Below are 14,250 nucleotides of genomic sequence, written 5' to 3' on the forward strand. Positions count from 1 at the left end.
AATCCTAGCTTCTAGCACCTAGTACAAAAGTTGGGCTTCAATAAACATCTGTTGAATAAGCAAATAAATACCCAGAAGAATAAATACCCAAATACCCAAAAGAATTTGCTACACGAAGGAGCAAAATCAGAGATGAACAAATACAGTCCTTGCTCACAGAAAGTACTAGAATGAGCATAATTCATGTGTTACAAAGACATGAAGTAGAATATGGTACAGGGTCAAGAGACCAGAGTGACAGGAGATGGCGCAGCCTGAACAACAGGCAGAAGACGGCGGGGGTAGAAGCAAAGGCTATCCAAGCAAAGCAACCCAAGAGCGAGGAGCACAGCGTCTCACACAATTTGATTTATTAAAAGACTCCAAGTCAAAGGGGGTTTTTTTTGCCAGTTGTGCAAAAGGTCCTGGCAAAGAACAGGTGTAACGGATATTGGGATCCCTCATCAAACTCTAACTCTACATGGCAGAGTTAGAAGAGCTTTGGTTGGCATTAAGGGCCACTGCTCACTTTACAACGAGAGTAGGAAACTGAGGCCATGAAATGGGTTTGTTTTGCCCTAGGTGGGCTGGCAAAGCAGTGTCAGAACCAGATTAGAAGATTCACTAAATTCTTTTTTTAATTTATTTCATTGAAGTATAGTTGATTTACAATGTTGTATTGATTTCTGCTGTATAGCTAAATAGTTCAGTTATATATATATATATATATATACACATATAATTTTATGGTTTATATATATATATATATACACATATAATTTTATGGTTTATATATATATATATACACACACATAATTTTATGGTTTAACACAGGATATTGAACATAGTTCCCTGTGCTTTACAACAGGACCTCATTGTTTAGCTATCCTACATCCTATATATAACCGTTTGATTCTGCTAACCCCAAATTCCCAATCTATCCATCCCCCACCCTCCTTCCCCTTGACACACACAAGCCTGTTCTCTATGTCTGTGAATCTGTTTCCGTTTCATAGATAAGTTCATTTGTGTCATACCTTATATGTATAAGTGATATCATATGGTATTTGTCTTTCTCTTTTTGACTTACTTCACTTAGTGTGATAACTTCTAGTCCATCCAGGTTGCTACAAATGGCATTACTTCATTCTTTTTTATGGCTGAGTAGTATTCCATTCAGAAAAGACGATGGCACCCCACTCCAGTACTCTTGCCTGGAAAATCCCATGGATGGAGGAGTCTGGTAGGCTGCAGTCCATGGGGTCGTGAACAGTCGGATATGACTGAGCGACTTCACTTTCACTTTTCACTTTCATGCATTGGAGAAGGAAATGGCAAGCCACTCCAGTGTTCTTGCCTGGAGAATCCCAGGGACGGGGGCGCCTGGTGGGCTGCCGTCTATGGGGTCGCACAGAGTCGGACACGACTGAAGTGACTTAGCAGGAGCAGTATTCCATTGCATATGTATACCACATCTTCTCTATCCATTCATCTGTCAATGGACATTTAGGTTGCTCCCACACCTTGGCTATTGCTAAAAGTGCTGCTATCGACATAGAGGTGCATGTATCTTTTTGAATTTTAGTTTTTTTCTAGATATACACCCAGGAGTGGGATTGCTGGGTCACATGACAACTCTATTTTAGTTTTTTCAAGAACCACCATACTGTTCTCCATAGCGACTGCACCAACTTACATTCCCACTCACAGTGTAGCAGGGTTTCCTTTTCTCCACACCCTCTCCAGCATTTGTTGTCATCTTTTTAATGAGAGCCATTCTGACTTGCGGGAGAGCCCTCACCAACATCTATGCCATGTATGTGGCAAGATTATGGCTGATAGACAAGATGAGCCTTTGCAAGAGGGCTTCTTAAAACTACTAACTCTTACTCTCCATGGCCAACAAAGCAGGGGGTAGAGGGTGGGCAGGAGGGTTCCATCAGGTTCTTTTTGTCTATTAAGGGCAATCACAGAAGCCTTAACTGAGCTTGTGCCACTCCCCAAGAAGAGTAAAACAGAACTTCCTGGGTTTGCCTTAACTTCTTCAGTGCCCAGCACTAGCCAAAGACCCCTTCTCTACTAGGACTTAGAAACAAAGTTTAAAAGACACTAGGAGGGCACTTAGTCACCCCTTTGTGTCCCATTTCTACCATCTTCCTCCTCCAAGTATTCTTTTCTTCAAATTCTGATCTAACAAGAAGCCTCTTTCCAGAGTAAGATGGCTAATCCTCAAAGTTAGTCCCCACAAAGCAGCCCATGACCTCAATAACTGAGGCTTCTGGTGCAGGAGCCTTCTTGTTGTTCTGACTCCCAGTGTATACTCCTGGGTGCCCTCCATTCTTACCCCGAATTATTAAAATATATACTGAATAACAGAGGTGGTAGACGTAGGTCTTTGAATTCAACTTTCTTATACTCTGACTACTTCTAAGGATTAATTTTCTTGTCTGAAAAATCAGTAAAGTTCTTTACAAACAGTAAACCCCTATTAAAATACCAGTCATTCATTTGTCACTTCTCTGGTCTTTGCTTTTTACCTGTGAGTCTGATGTTCCCAACTACAGCAAGAGGAGTCTGATTTTTCTGGCGTCCCTTGTTTCTGGATTAGGGCTGGGCAACACAGTACCTGGCCTAGTGACAACTGAAAGCTGTGGACTGACTTGGAAGATCTGCTTTCTCAGCTCTGGGGTCCTAAACACCATAGGTCTTTACACTCTTTGCATTCTAAAGGTATCTGAGCCAAGAAGCATGACAGTCCCAGAGAAATTCAACACACATTTGTTCAAAAGCCACCCCAAATTCTCTGACCTGGAGCCTGACCCAAACATTCCTGTGTCCTGGCCAGTACTTGTCAGGGTCTGAGATAGCCAAAAAAATAATTACAAACAACTCAAAAGAGTGTTCTGCTAGGAAGAGTTTTCTAACAATGCTGGAGTAAGTTCCAAGGACCTGCCCAGATAGGGACTCTGCACAGTGCCCAGGGCAGATGTGCAGCCTATTAGTGGATCCTCTAGGATTATACCCTCGGGTTCAGAAGCTGGGCTGGCTCCTAACAATCAGTGCTTATCACAGCAGCCCCAAGAGCACAGTGATAAATGCCTTGAAGATATAAACACTGAGGAGCCAGGCACACCATGGCGTGGGGTAAAAACAATGTGGATTCCAGTTTCCATAGCAATAAGAGGTCATCCTCAAGTCTCCCAGACCCACTGCTGGCTGGCTTACCAGAGAACACATTCCTAGGCTCCAAAAGAGATTGGGACTAGGAAAGAGCTTCTCACCATCTTTCTGCCCCACGTAAGCCACCACTTGGACAATACAAGAAGCTAACTGACCCCCCTTCCTATTTTCTTGAGAGAAGATAATCAAGAACACCTACTGAAAACCCTGGCAGTCTGAGGATCATGCCAAGAACCAGGTTCACAGCCCTTCCTCACCCGACGCAGTTCTCAGCTATGGTAGCGGAGCTGTTCCTGTGAACAGGGACTACGAGGAATGAGTGTGCCTGAGGCTCCTCACAGTCCAGGCTCCCCGACCCTGATATCACCCTCATGTGCACAAGCCTGATGCGATTTCTGAGGAAGGGCCTCTCTGGCAAAGCACATTCCATCTCATAGAGAACAGAGCTCAGGTCTCGATGAGTCTTGCCAGGGTTACTACAGTAGCTTCCTCACTGATTTCTCCATCTCTGCTATAGTTTCCCTTAAACTCATCCTCTACCAAAGCAGTCAGTATAATTTTTCTAAAATTCAGATCTGACCAGACCACAGTCTTGAATCAAATCACTCACAGGTTACCATAAAAACCTGTACACAAATATTCACAGAAGCTTTACCTGTAATAGCCAAAAACTGGAATAGGTCTGTATGTCCTTCATTCGTTTACACTCTAGTACTTACATACTACTCAGCAATAAACAGGAATGAAGGGATGATTCACATAACTACTTGGGTGAAGTCCCAGGGAATTATGCTGAGCAAAAAGAGCCAATTCCAAAAGGTTACAAACTCATGATTCTATTTATATAACATTTTTTAAAGGACAGAATTTTAGAAATGAAGAGTAGAGGGATTAGGGACATGGAAGGGAATGGGAGGGAAGGGTGTGATTATAGAAGGACAAAATGAAGGAACTCTCTGGTGGTCCGGTGGTTAGGACTCAGTGCATTAACTGCCAAGGGCCCAGGTTCCATCCCCACTTGGGAAACTAAGATCTCACAAGCCATGTGGGCAGTTAAAAAAAAAAAAAAACTAGAACAACAATATGAATGACCCTTATGGTGTCAGACTAGAACTTGGTACACACAAATACACACACACAAGTACATGTAAAACTGAGGAAATCTGAACAAGATCAGTGGGTTGTGCTAATGTCAATATTCTGGTTGTGATATACTACAGTTTATCAAAATGCTACTGTGGGGGAAGTTGCACAAAGTTTCCCAGTGATCTTCCTATATTATTTCTTAAAATCACAAATAAATCTATAATTACCTCAACAAAAATTTTAATTAAAAAAATTCTTTGTAATGCTCCCAAGTTCCTACAACTGTGATTCCTAGCTTTTTTTTAATGAGTAATTCAAAAAAGCTGCATAAATAATAGTTGTACTTTTAGTAACCCCCAACTGAAAAATGACTGTGGAAATAACATGGATTCACAAGACACTCCTCAAGGACCTTTACAGGGCTTCAAATCTCCAAGACTGGAAACCAGTGAAAACCTATGGCTCATATAATGAATATAAAAAAACAAATCACACAAGGCTCCTCAAGAGGCAGTCCCTAACCAAGTTCTCTAGCCTTATCCCTCACCACTCACTCACACACACCCCACGCTCCCACCACACTAAACCATTTTCAATTACATAAATAAAATAAAAAAGCAGACTCACTTTGCAGCTCTGTACATGATGTACCCTCTGCCTGCAATATCCTTGCCCCATTCTTCACCTGACTAACTCCTACTCAAGTTTCAAGATTCTTTTCAGGCTTTTTCCAGTTCCTCTAACAGGTCTCTGCACTGAATCTCCTCGGGTTATACTAGAGCCCCTCTTGTGTTCTCGTAACCCCTGTGCTGCCCTCTATCACACTTAGACCAATGACAACCTCTTGATGCCTCATTTCACTTTCATTGTTGTTTTTTTTGTTGTTGTTGCACTGCACAGCTTGTGGAAATCCTACAGAGTTCCCCAACAAGGGATCAAACCCAGGACCCTGCAGTGGAAGCACAGAGTCCTAACCACTGGACCACCAGGGAAGTCATCTCATTTCATTATCTTAAAACAAGTAGAAAATAATATGTACCTACCTCATAAAGTTGTGCAAATTAAGTGAGTTACTACATCTAACGTATAATACTTCCAATAAAGCATGGCACATAGTAAGCGTTTGATTACTACCAAGTGGTTTTTGTCTAATTGTCTAATTACTACACTAAAAGATCCAAACATAAACCAGTATTTGCATCCATCTCTAGGTATATATAGCATATAGTACGTGCTTGATCAATATTTGGGAAAAGAATTAAGGGTTCTAAGTTTAGGTAAGGCGGTAGAATTTAAGTCAACAGTAGAACTGGAGATTTAGAGAATTGGAAATTTCTACTAAAAGCAAGAGATGAATATAGGGTGCAAGCCAGGAATAAGATAGCCATCTCAGAAAAATAAGCACTATTACAGATTACTGAAAACTTGGGTGAATAAACAGAACTGAGAACTGCTAAATTATACATATCTCCTAACCCAGCTTTGACTATACTCAATTATCATGAAGAACTCCTTTGACTTGTCATTGTAACTTGTTAACATTGACCTGAAAAAGTTGTTCAACCTTTTGGAGGCACTGTTTCTTCATCTGTAAAATGTGGCATAAAAACCATAATGTTCTAAGTGTTTAAAATTATGCAAGCAAACTTTACCTTGCCCACTGATTGAAGTAAAACTAGTTTGGTCTAGATAAATGTTATGTCTTCTTACTGCCTTAAAATTTTTTTTCTCTTAAAAACTTAAATCTCTTGAATAATAACTACCTAGCTGAAGGGAGAAGGAAGAGATGTATGTGAAACTGACCTATCCAACATGCCAGCTTGACAGAGGATATAGGTGGGTAGCTAACCCTACTCACCCCCCAGCTATTCATGTTTAAGGCTTGCTAGCCCTTCAAGGCCCAGGGAAAGTCCATCTCCACCAGGAAAGCTTCTTGAACCACTCCAGGTCAGAGCACTGAGCCCAGTCTGGGCCAGGCACCACCTCATAAGGTTTCTTCTGCTCATAATTGAATTATATCCCAGGTGGCCTGTTAGCTCCTCTGGAGTGGGACTTGAGAGTCCTACCACTATTTCCGCAAGAACAGAATTAAGGACATTATAACTACCTAAGGGAGAAAGGGAGGATGAACAAGACAGGAACTATGCTGTGACTTCTACACATGGTGTCTCTTTTATTATTCTGTGAATTGGTACCTTTATCATTCCCAATATAAGATGAGGAAGCTGAAGCCCAGATACACTACATGATCTACTCAAGTCACATAAATGGTGAAAGTAGGGGTGGAACTGGGATATTATCTATCTACAGAATCTTAATAAGAATAAATACATATTGGTGCCCACTTGGTTACCCACCATACAGCTGGTTTGTTAGGCAATTCAGTCACACCAGCCTTCTACCTCAACTCCTTTTTGCTGCCAGTTTGGGCCTGAGATGCTGGTTTGACTTTCTTTCTTACTCTTATTTTATCTCACATGGAAAATGTGAAGGGAGCTCCCCAGGGTCCCTTCCAGGGTGGAGTATGTGGAAAAAACAGGCTAAACAAAGGGTGCTTCAGGGGGAATTAAAAAAAGGAGGCAAATATCCATACCCTATAATATCAGAGCCAGAAAGACTCACTAGTTAAATTCTTTGGTTTTACAGATGAAGATATTGAACCCTAAGAGGCAAGGTTATTTGCCTAAGGTCACACAGCTGAGTGGAGACTGAAATCCTGTCTCTCAACTTCCAAATTAGTACTCACTTGGGTCTACCCTGCACCAGGCTATGGAGACAGAACTGGAGTATGACCTGTCAGGCCTGTCACTAAGCAAAAAACCCAAACGCTGTAAACACAGGAAATGGGCTGGGATGAGGTTCAGAGGGAGTAGCAATCTTTGCCAAGTTAGAAGTGTTCAAGCGTTTCCTGTCCACAGCTGCTAACTGTCACAGAAATGTTCCAGAAAGTAATACAGGCAGAAAAAAAAAAAAGGAAAGACTAAGGCCTAGAACTGACTATAAATTATTCAGGCTAACCCACTTAGTTTTACAGATGAGGAAGCTAAGACTACCCCCCAAAAGAAAAATGACTTGACCAAACTCACACCATAGAATTCAAAGATCCTTAGAAACCACTTACTTGGTTCAAATCCTTCACTTTAACGATGAAGTATCTGAGCCCCAGAGAGGGAAAGAGCCTTGCCCAAGGTCACACAGCTAGACTTGTGTCACAGCCAGCACTGGAACTCGGGTCTTCTACCTCACAGGCCACTATGCTCACTAGTTAGAGTGAGCAAGATAAAGGGCTCTGCTCAGATGATTTGGGTGCTATTTTGGCCTTGAAAAAAAATACAACGTGTCAGGAAACTGAAAATAAGCAGGATATACTAATAGCTAATGAAGAATGACAAGGGCCAAACAGAGTAAGCTTAGAGGAGCCAAAACAAAAGTGGTCTGGTTGCTTAAGACTTTGGGAAACTAAGAGGTAGAAAAATATTATGGCTATTCTAGGAACTTAGAATCCAAAGGAGAACAATCAGGGAAAACAGACAGAAAAGGCCGGAAACACTAAGGGAAATCCCAAGGTAATGGTTCTTTCTTCTGTCCTAAGTCAAAATATCCAGAAAACATCACTGCAGGAGCAATCCTCGGCTCACTAGGCCACTAAGGGGTACAACAGTAATTGGCAGATTCCTGGGCCCCCATTCTACACAGCTCATGGGTATGGAGGGAATTATATTTACACAATTCCTAGCAGTTCATATATATTCAATCTTCACATCAGCCCTGCATGACAAGGACCATGATTGCCATTTAACAGATGAGGAAACTAGGGCTCAGAGAAGACAAGTCTCTTGGTCACAGTCACAAAGTTAGTATTATATATGGCAAATCAAATTGTTGTTGTTGTTTAGTTGCTCAGTTGTGTCCAACTCTTTGCAACCCCATGGACTGTAGCCCACCAGGCTTCCCTGTCCATGGGATTTCCCAGGCAGGAATTCTGAAACGTGTTGCCATTTCCCACTCGAGGGGATCTTCCTGACCCAACCCACATCTCCTGCATTGCAGGTGGATTGTTTACCACCTAGCCACCAGGGAATCCAGTATTCACACTTAAACTCTCCTTCCAGAAATTCTTAGCAAATGTCTGCTGCTCCAATCCTACGGGATACAATGAGGAAATGGATATGCTCCTGGCCTACTGGCATTCCCATCAGAGATTGGAGAGTTAAGTAATTATTATAACAACACATAACAATTTTGAATGCTTACTAATATGGCAAGTGCTATTCTAAGCTCTCCACGTATACTGCTGCATTTAATTTACACAGGAACTTAGTGAAGTGGTTACGGTTTTGGTTTTGTTTTTCTGTTTTTGGTCATGCTGCATGGCTTGCAGGATCGTCATTCCCCTATGAAGGATTAAACCTGGCCACAGTGGTGAAAGCACTGAGTCTCAACCACTGGACTGCCATGGAATTCCGACATCATTACTATTATTTTCCTCATGTACAGATAGGAAAACAAGGCACAGAGAGTAACTTGCTTAAGAGCACACAGCAAGTAAGTTGTAAAAGTAAGGATTCAAACCCAGGCAGCTTGACTCTACACCTCATAGTCTTCTTTTTTTAAATTTATCGAGTATAGTTGATTTACAGTGTTGTGTTCATTTCTACTTTACAGCAATGTGATTCAGTTATACATATATTCTTTTACATATTCTTTTCAATGATGATTTATCACAGGATATTGAATATACTAGTTCCCTGTGCTATACAGAAGAACCTCATTGTTCATCCATTCTGTACATAATAGTTTGTATCTGCTAACCCCAAACTTTCAAGCCATCTCTCTCCCAACCCTCCCTTGGCAACCACATATGGTTCTCTACATCAGTTAGTCTGTTTTGTAAATAAGTTCATTTATATCCTACTTTATATTCCACATATAAGTGATATCATATGATATTTATCTTTTTCTGACTGACTTCACTTAGTATAATAATCTCTAGGCCCATCCATGTTGCTGTAAATGGCATTATTTCACTCCTTTTATGGCTGGGTAATATTCCATTGTATATATGCACCACATCTTCTTCATCCATTGATCTTTTGATGGACAATTAGGTTGTTTTCATGTCTTGACTATTGTGTATAGTGCTGCTATGAACATAGGGGTGCATGTATCTTTTTGAAGTATAGTTTTGTCTGGATATATTCCCAGGAGTGAGATTGCTGGATCATATGGCAACTCTATTTTTAGTTTTTTTTAGGAACCTCCATACTGTTTTCATAGTGGCTGCACCAATGTACATTCCCACCAACAGTGTAGGAGGGTTTCCTATTTAGAGCCTATACTCTTAACAGCCACTTCCAAATAGGCAATGCCAAGGCACCTCGGTTAGGGCTCTGACAGAGGGAGGCCAGAGGCAATGGAGGGCCTTGCTGGGACAACTGTAATGAAGAATGACTATCAAGAGGCTGGAGAGCACAGAAAGGTCAGAGAAACCTGAACATCAAGAACTGGGCTACAACAGTTGGTTCTTCCAGAGACAAGACTCTGGTCAGAAAAGATTTGAACGGTGACCACAGACATTATACTTATCTCCTGCTTTGATAATGGCACCTCTGTTCTGCAGAGCTTTCTCATCCAACATCTCACCAATCCTCATTACAGTCAAGGGAATTAGGCAGGGCAGAGATTCCCAATTACACTTGACAAATAAAAATGAGAACAATAGAGCAGCAGCAATTTGTCCTAGATATGAGCTAGTGGCAGAAGAAAGTCAAGTCTCTTGACTTCTGCTCTTTCTACTAACCTACTCTGACTCTGATCAGGAAAACCCAAAACATGGTACTGAGGAAGAGTTTAAAACTCTAGATTTCTCTGAACACTCTTTTCATCTTACCATCACTCCTACCACTCCATTCCCTCCACCACTCACTCTACGTGCACATAGAGTTCTTGAACTCTCCTTACATATACCCATGCTCCCTCCCTTGATGCCTCAAAGTCAGTGATTCAATCAGTGAGTTATTCAACCACAAAGCCTTGACTGCTATTAGACACCATGTCCTCGGGGAAACATTCTCCTCCATCAGTTCATTCTCAGAATGCAGATGTTTAATGGCAATTAAAGAAAAGAGAGAAATGCTGAAAAAGGAAAGGCCAGGGAGAAACACCCTATTAGGGGAGAACATTTCAAATGATTCTTAAGTCTGCACAGGAGACATCAAATTTAACCCCAGCCTGAGGCCCAATCACAAAATCAATGCAGTTAAGGTCTTGAGCTTTTAATAAGGAAAAGAACTAAAAATCCACCAAAAAATCTTAAATCATTCATTGATTTATTCTTCATTATTGATGTTTACCTTGTATACAACTCAGGTGCTAGACACACACACAAACACACAAAACAACAACTTCTGCCTTCAAAAAGCCTAAGTTTTAGTTTATGCTCCATTGTTGTAGACAAAGCCATCTTTTCACTAACTCATTTGCTTCTAACGCCTATGTGAGTTTTATACATACAAGTGATAATTTGTGTTCTTCAAGTCTTAGTAATATAACTATGTGAGTTACACAGAAAGGAAGCATGAAGGAAAGGTATGTTTGTTCTTGATAAATTTTTTCATCTATTTCAGAAAATTTTTTTAGAAACTTGAGTTGGCCTGAGGTTCCTTTTGGAAAGAGCTATGTTCAGCAGTAAATAATCTTTTTTTATTAAAAAAAAAAAATCAATAGATTTACCAGAAAAACAAGAACAAAACCTTACCTTCTAGTGGAGACAGCAGGCAATCAGGATATAAACAAGGGCTACAATCAAGGGAAATACCAAGTTCTGTGGAAGCAAGATGAGAAATTCTCCTTTAAGGGGCAGGGAAAGGCTTCCCAGAGAAGAATGATTGGCCATTGACTTGGCCTTAGAGAATATGGAACATCTGGATACTGGAATGCTGGATGCTTGAGTCCTGCACAGACAGGACTGGAGAGGTCTCTAAGGGCAAACTAGAGAGTCCTAGGTTGGGAATTCCCTGGATTTCCAGTGGTTAGGACTCTGCTAAGCCGTGCAGCGTGGCCTAGATTCCTAGTAGAGGTGTTGCCTTGGGATAAAAGGAATACGCTATAGCCCTGGATGCTTCAAAAACTATATTACCCCTCTGGGGCATCTCCTTCAGGTAAAGCTCATCAAACTCTGTAATGGCCCAAGCTCTACCCTGCACGCAAACAGACCCAAAGCTCTGAGCATAAGCTTGAGACTCTGCATGAGGCTTCTCTATCTTGCCCTCACACACTTCTTCCTGCCTTGCACACAGCCTCCCACAGAAACCAGAGCCACCTTATCTCACAAAGAGCTCTGCTGGTGGATACCAGCATAAGACCATTAATGGTCTTAAGACTTAAAACTTAAAGCCAGCCAATATGAGAAATTGTTCCATTCAAATGCAACCTTTAGTGATTTAACCTTGAGCAAGCCAAAGATGAAAACAAAAGTCCTTTTAATGCTTCATAAACACAGAGCAAAGCAAACAACTCATACCAAACCACAGTTCATTCAAGGGAAGCTCCAAATTTGGTAGTCCCTGCCACCCTACTGCCCCATCACCAAACCCATGTTCCAGCAAGGCCCCGCCTAGGCACACAGCACAGGCAGTGTGGAAAAAAGCATGGGGCGGGGCAGGGAGGAACAGGTCCTCAGATCCTTTCCTGAAGCCCTATCCAAATGGAAGAGAGTAACTACACCTTTTCCATATCCCACTCCAGCCCCACAGAATGCCAGTTCAGCCTGGCCCTTGTGGGACTTGAAAATCTGCAAAGAAGCTAGCAAGGTGCCACCTGAGCACCACAGACCACACTTCTCGGAAAATGGGAGCTACTTTTGCAGTTCACATGATGAGACCGCCACACACAGTCTGGAAACAAGTGGCTAGTTAAGGAGCGATGCTCTGGAATAGAGAAACTGGGTCCAAGTTTGGCTCCTAACTTGATGATATTCTATATCCATTCTCACCTCCCTGAAGTCTGCAGTAATCATATCCTAACCAACCTTCAAGCCCAATCCACCTACTATGTCCTCTGGGGACACCTTCCAGTTTCCTACAGTACTCCATCATCCTATTTTATTCGGACATTTACTTACTCATAAAAATGTGCAGTCATGTTTTTTCTAAGGCAACACTGTTTACTGTGGGTACTGTGCCTTTCCCTCACCAGAACTCAAGTTCTTTGACAAGGCTGCCCAAGGCCTACACTTCTACTGCCTAACTCCACCAAGAATTGCCTCCAAATGCAACAAATCTATTATCCTAGATGATTTCATGTGGACACACCCTAAAACCCAAGCCCAAGCTCCACATTCCAAGCCCACTGCCAATTCTCCTCTCTCTCCTTCAGACTGCACCTCCCAATCAGATCTTGCTTATCACCACTTTTGCAGGTTCACCACACTGATGACTCTTCATTAACTAGAACAGAGGTCTTCAAAGTACAGATGCCAATCCCTCAGTTAATAGATCAGCCTTTTTTTTTTAATTATCAAAGTTGATCAGTGTATCAAAGGGCGTACACTATTTTCAAAAAGTCTTCTTTCATTTAAACAATAGTTACAATAATTACTGGAGAAGGAAATGGTAACCAACTCCAGTATTCTTGCCCGAGAAATCCCATGGACAGAGGAGACTGGCCGGCTACTACAGTTCATGGGGTTGCAAAGAGTCGGATACAACTTAGCAACCAGAACAACAACAAACAACAATAATTACAGCAGCTAACATGTATGTAGTACTAAGTGACAATTACTATTCTAGCACTCTTTACTTTTTATCTCATTCATCACAACAACCTTACAAGGTATCATTATTATCACCTCCAGTTTTCAGATCAGGAAACTAAGGCACAGAGAAGTAAACTAAGTGGTAGCATTTAGAGACAGGTAATCTGGCTCCAGACCCAAACTCCTAGCTACTATACTACACTGCAGAATATAAAAAGGGCTTTTCCATACATATATACACACCAGTATACAGAGCTCCAAAAAACAAAAAAACCTTCCCTTCCCATGACAACATGTCCTTTAAATAAAGCCTAAACTTCAGTTTCTTTAGCTTTACTCCTCATTGCTTCTTTCACGTGCCCTCCACCCCCACCAGACTGATAGATTCACGGGACCTGACCATTCCCATGACTCCTTTTCCCATCACCCTTCTTCCACTCTTTCCTGCCCCCAAATCCAAATCAACCTTTCAGGCTTAGCTCCTCTAGGAAGCCTCCTGGAAAAGGGGAGGAGGGAATTACCACTGGTTTTATGACTACCATATATCAGACATTATGCAGGTACTTTAGACTCATTAAACATCATTTGATCTTCACAACCTTATAAGACTGCTATTACTATGCCCATATCAAAGAAAAGAGAAAAGTATTAATAGTTCAGAGGGTTAACTTGTCAATGGCCCATAATACTAAAGCACACACTCTTTCTACACACTATACCTTCTAAGCCCCTAGGACTTATTTTCCATGTTTAAATATTTGTAGGTATACAATTTGATTTTTGTATTTTATTAAAAACTGCCTCACAGTATTTTCTTGTTTATAGATGTGCTTTATCTCTCCAGCTGAACTCTGAGCCTCTTACCCCAAGGACTTCCCCTATATAATACCTGACACATAGCTAAGCACACAGTGGCTACAAAATTTTACCAAACCAAAGCAATGTGTCTGGCCTTAGCTAGAAGAGAGGATTCTTGTGTTCTGGGTAAAGCTGCTGAACACCTGTGCCTTAATCACACATAATTATTAATTAATTTCTTCTAGAGCTAAGGAAAAAGTTCCCTTAACCAAGAAAATAACATAGTGAAGTCTATGAGTCACTCTTGTCAGCAATAACATGAAGATCCAAGAAAACAAGTAACAAAAAAAGAATCACAGTGGGTGGAGTGTTTTTCCCTTCTCACTTTGTAGGGAACACAATTGGGATGATGCTCTACAACGAGTGCACACAGATTCAGCTATGGAATGAGG

The 14,250-nt window shown here is 41.4% G+C and overlaps 1 protein-coding gene across 11 annotated transcripts in view; it reads right to left on the reverse strand.

The window, feature by feature from the left end:
- Window positions 1-14,250, reverse strand: part of STIM1 (stromal interaction molecule 1) — a 204,557-nt gene that overhangs the window by 101,793 nt on the left and 88,514 nt on the right. For 4 of the 11 annotated variants that reach the window (XM_005216188.5, XM_010812660.4, XM_059874872.1 and 1 more), the window contains exon 2: window positions 11,003-11,068. In XM_005216188.5, the coding sequence (XP_005216245.1) occupies window positions 11,003-11,068 (66 nt within the window). 11 annotated transcript variants of the gene reach the window in all.

The sequence above is a fragment of the Bos taurus genome, chromosome 15 (assembly GCF_002263795.3).
Source record: "Bos taurus isolate L1 Dominette 01449 registration number 42190680 breed Hereford chromosome 15, ARS-UCD2.0, whole genome shotgun sequence".
NCBI lineage: Eukaryota > Metazoa > Chordata > Mammalia > Artiodactyla > Bovidae > Bos > Bos taurus.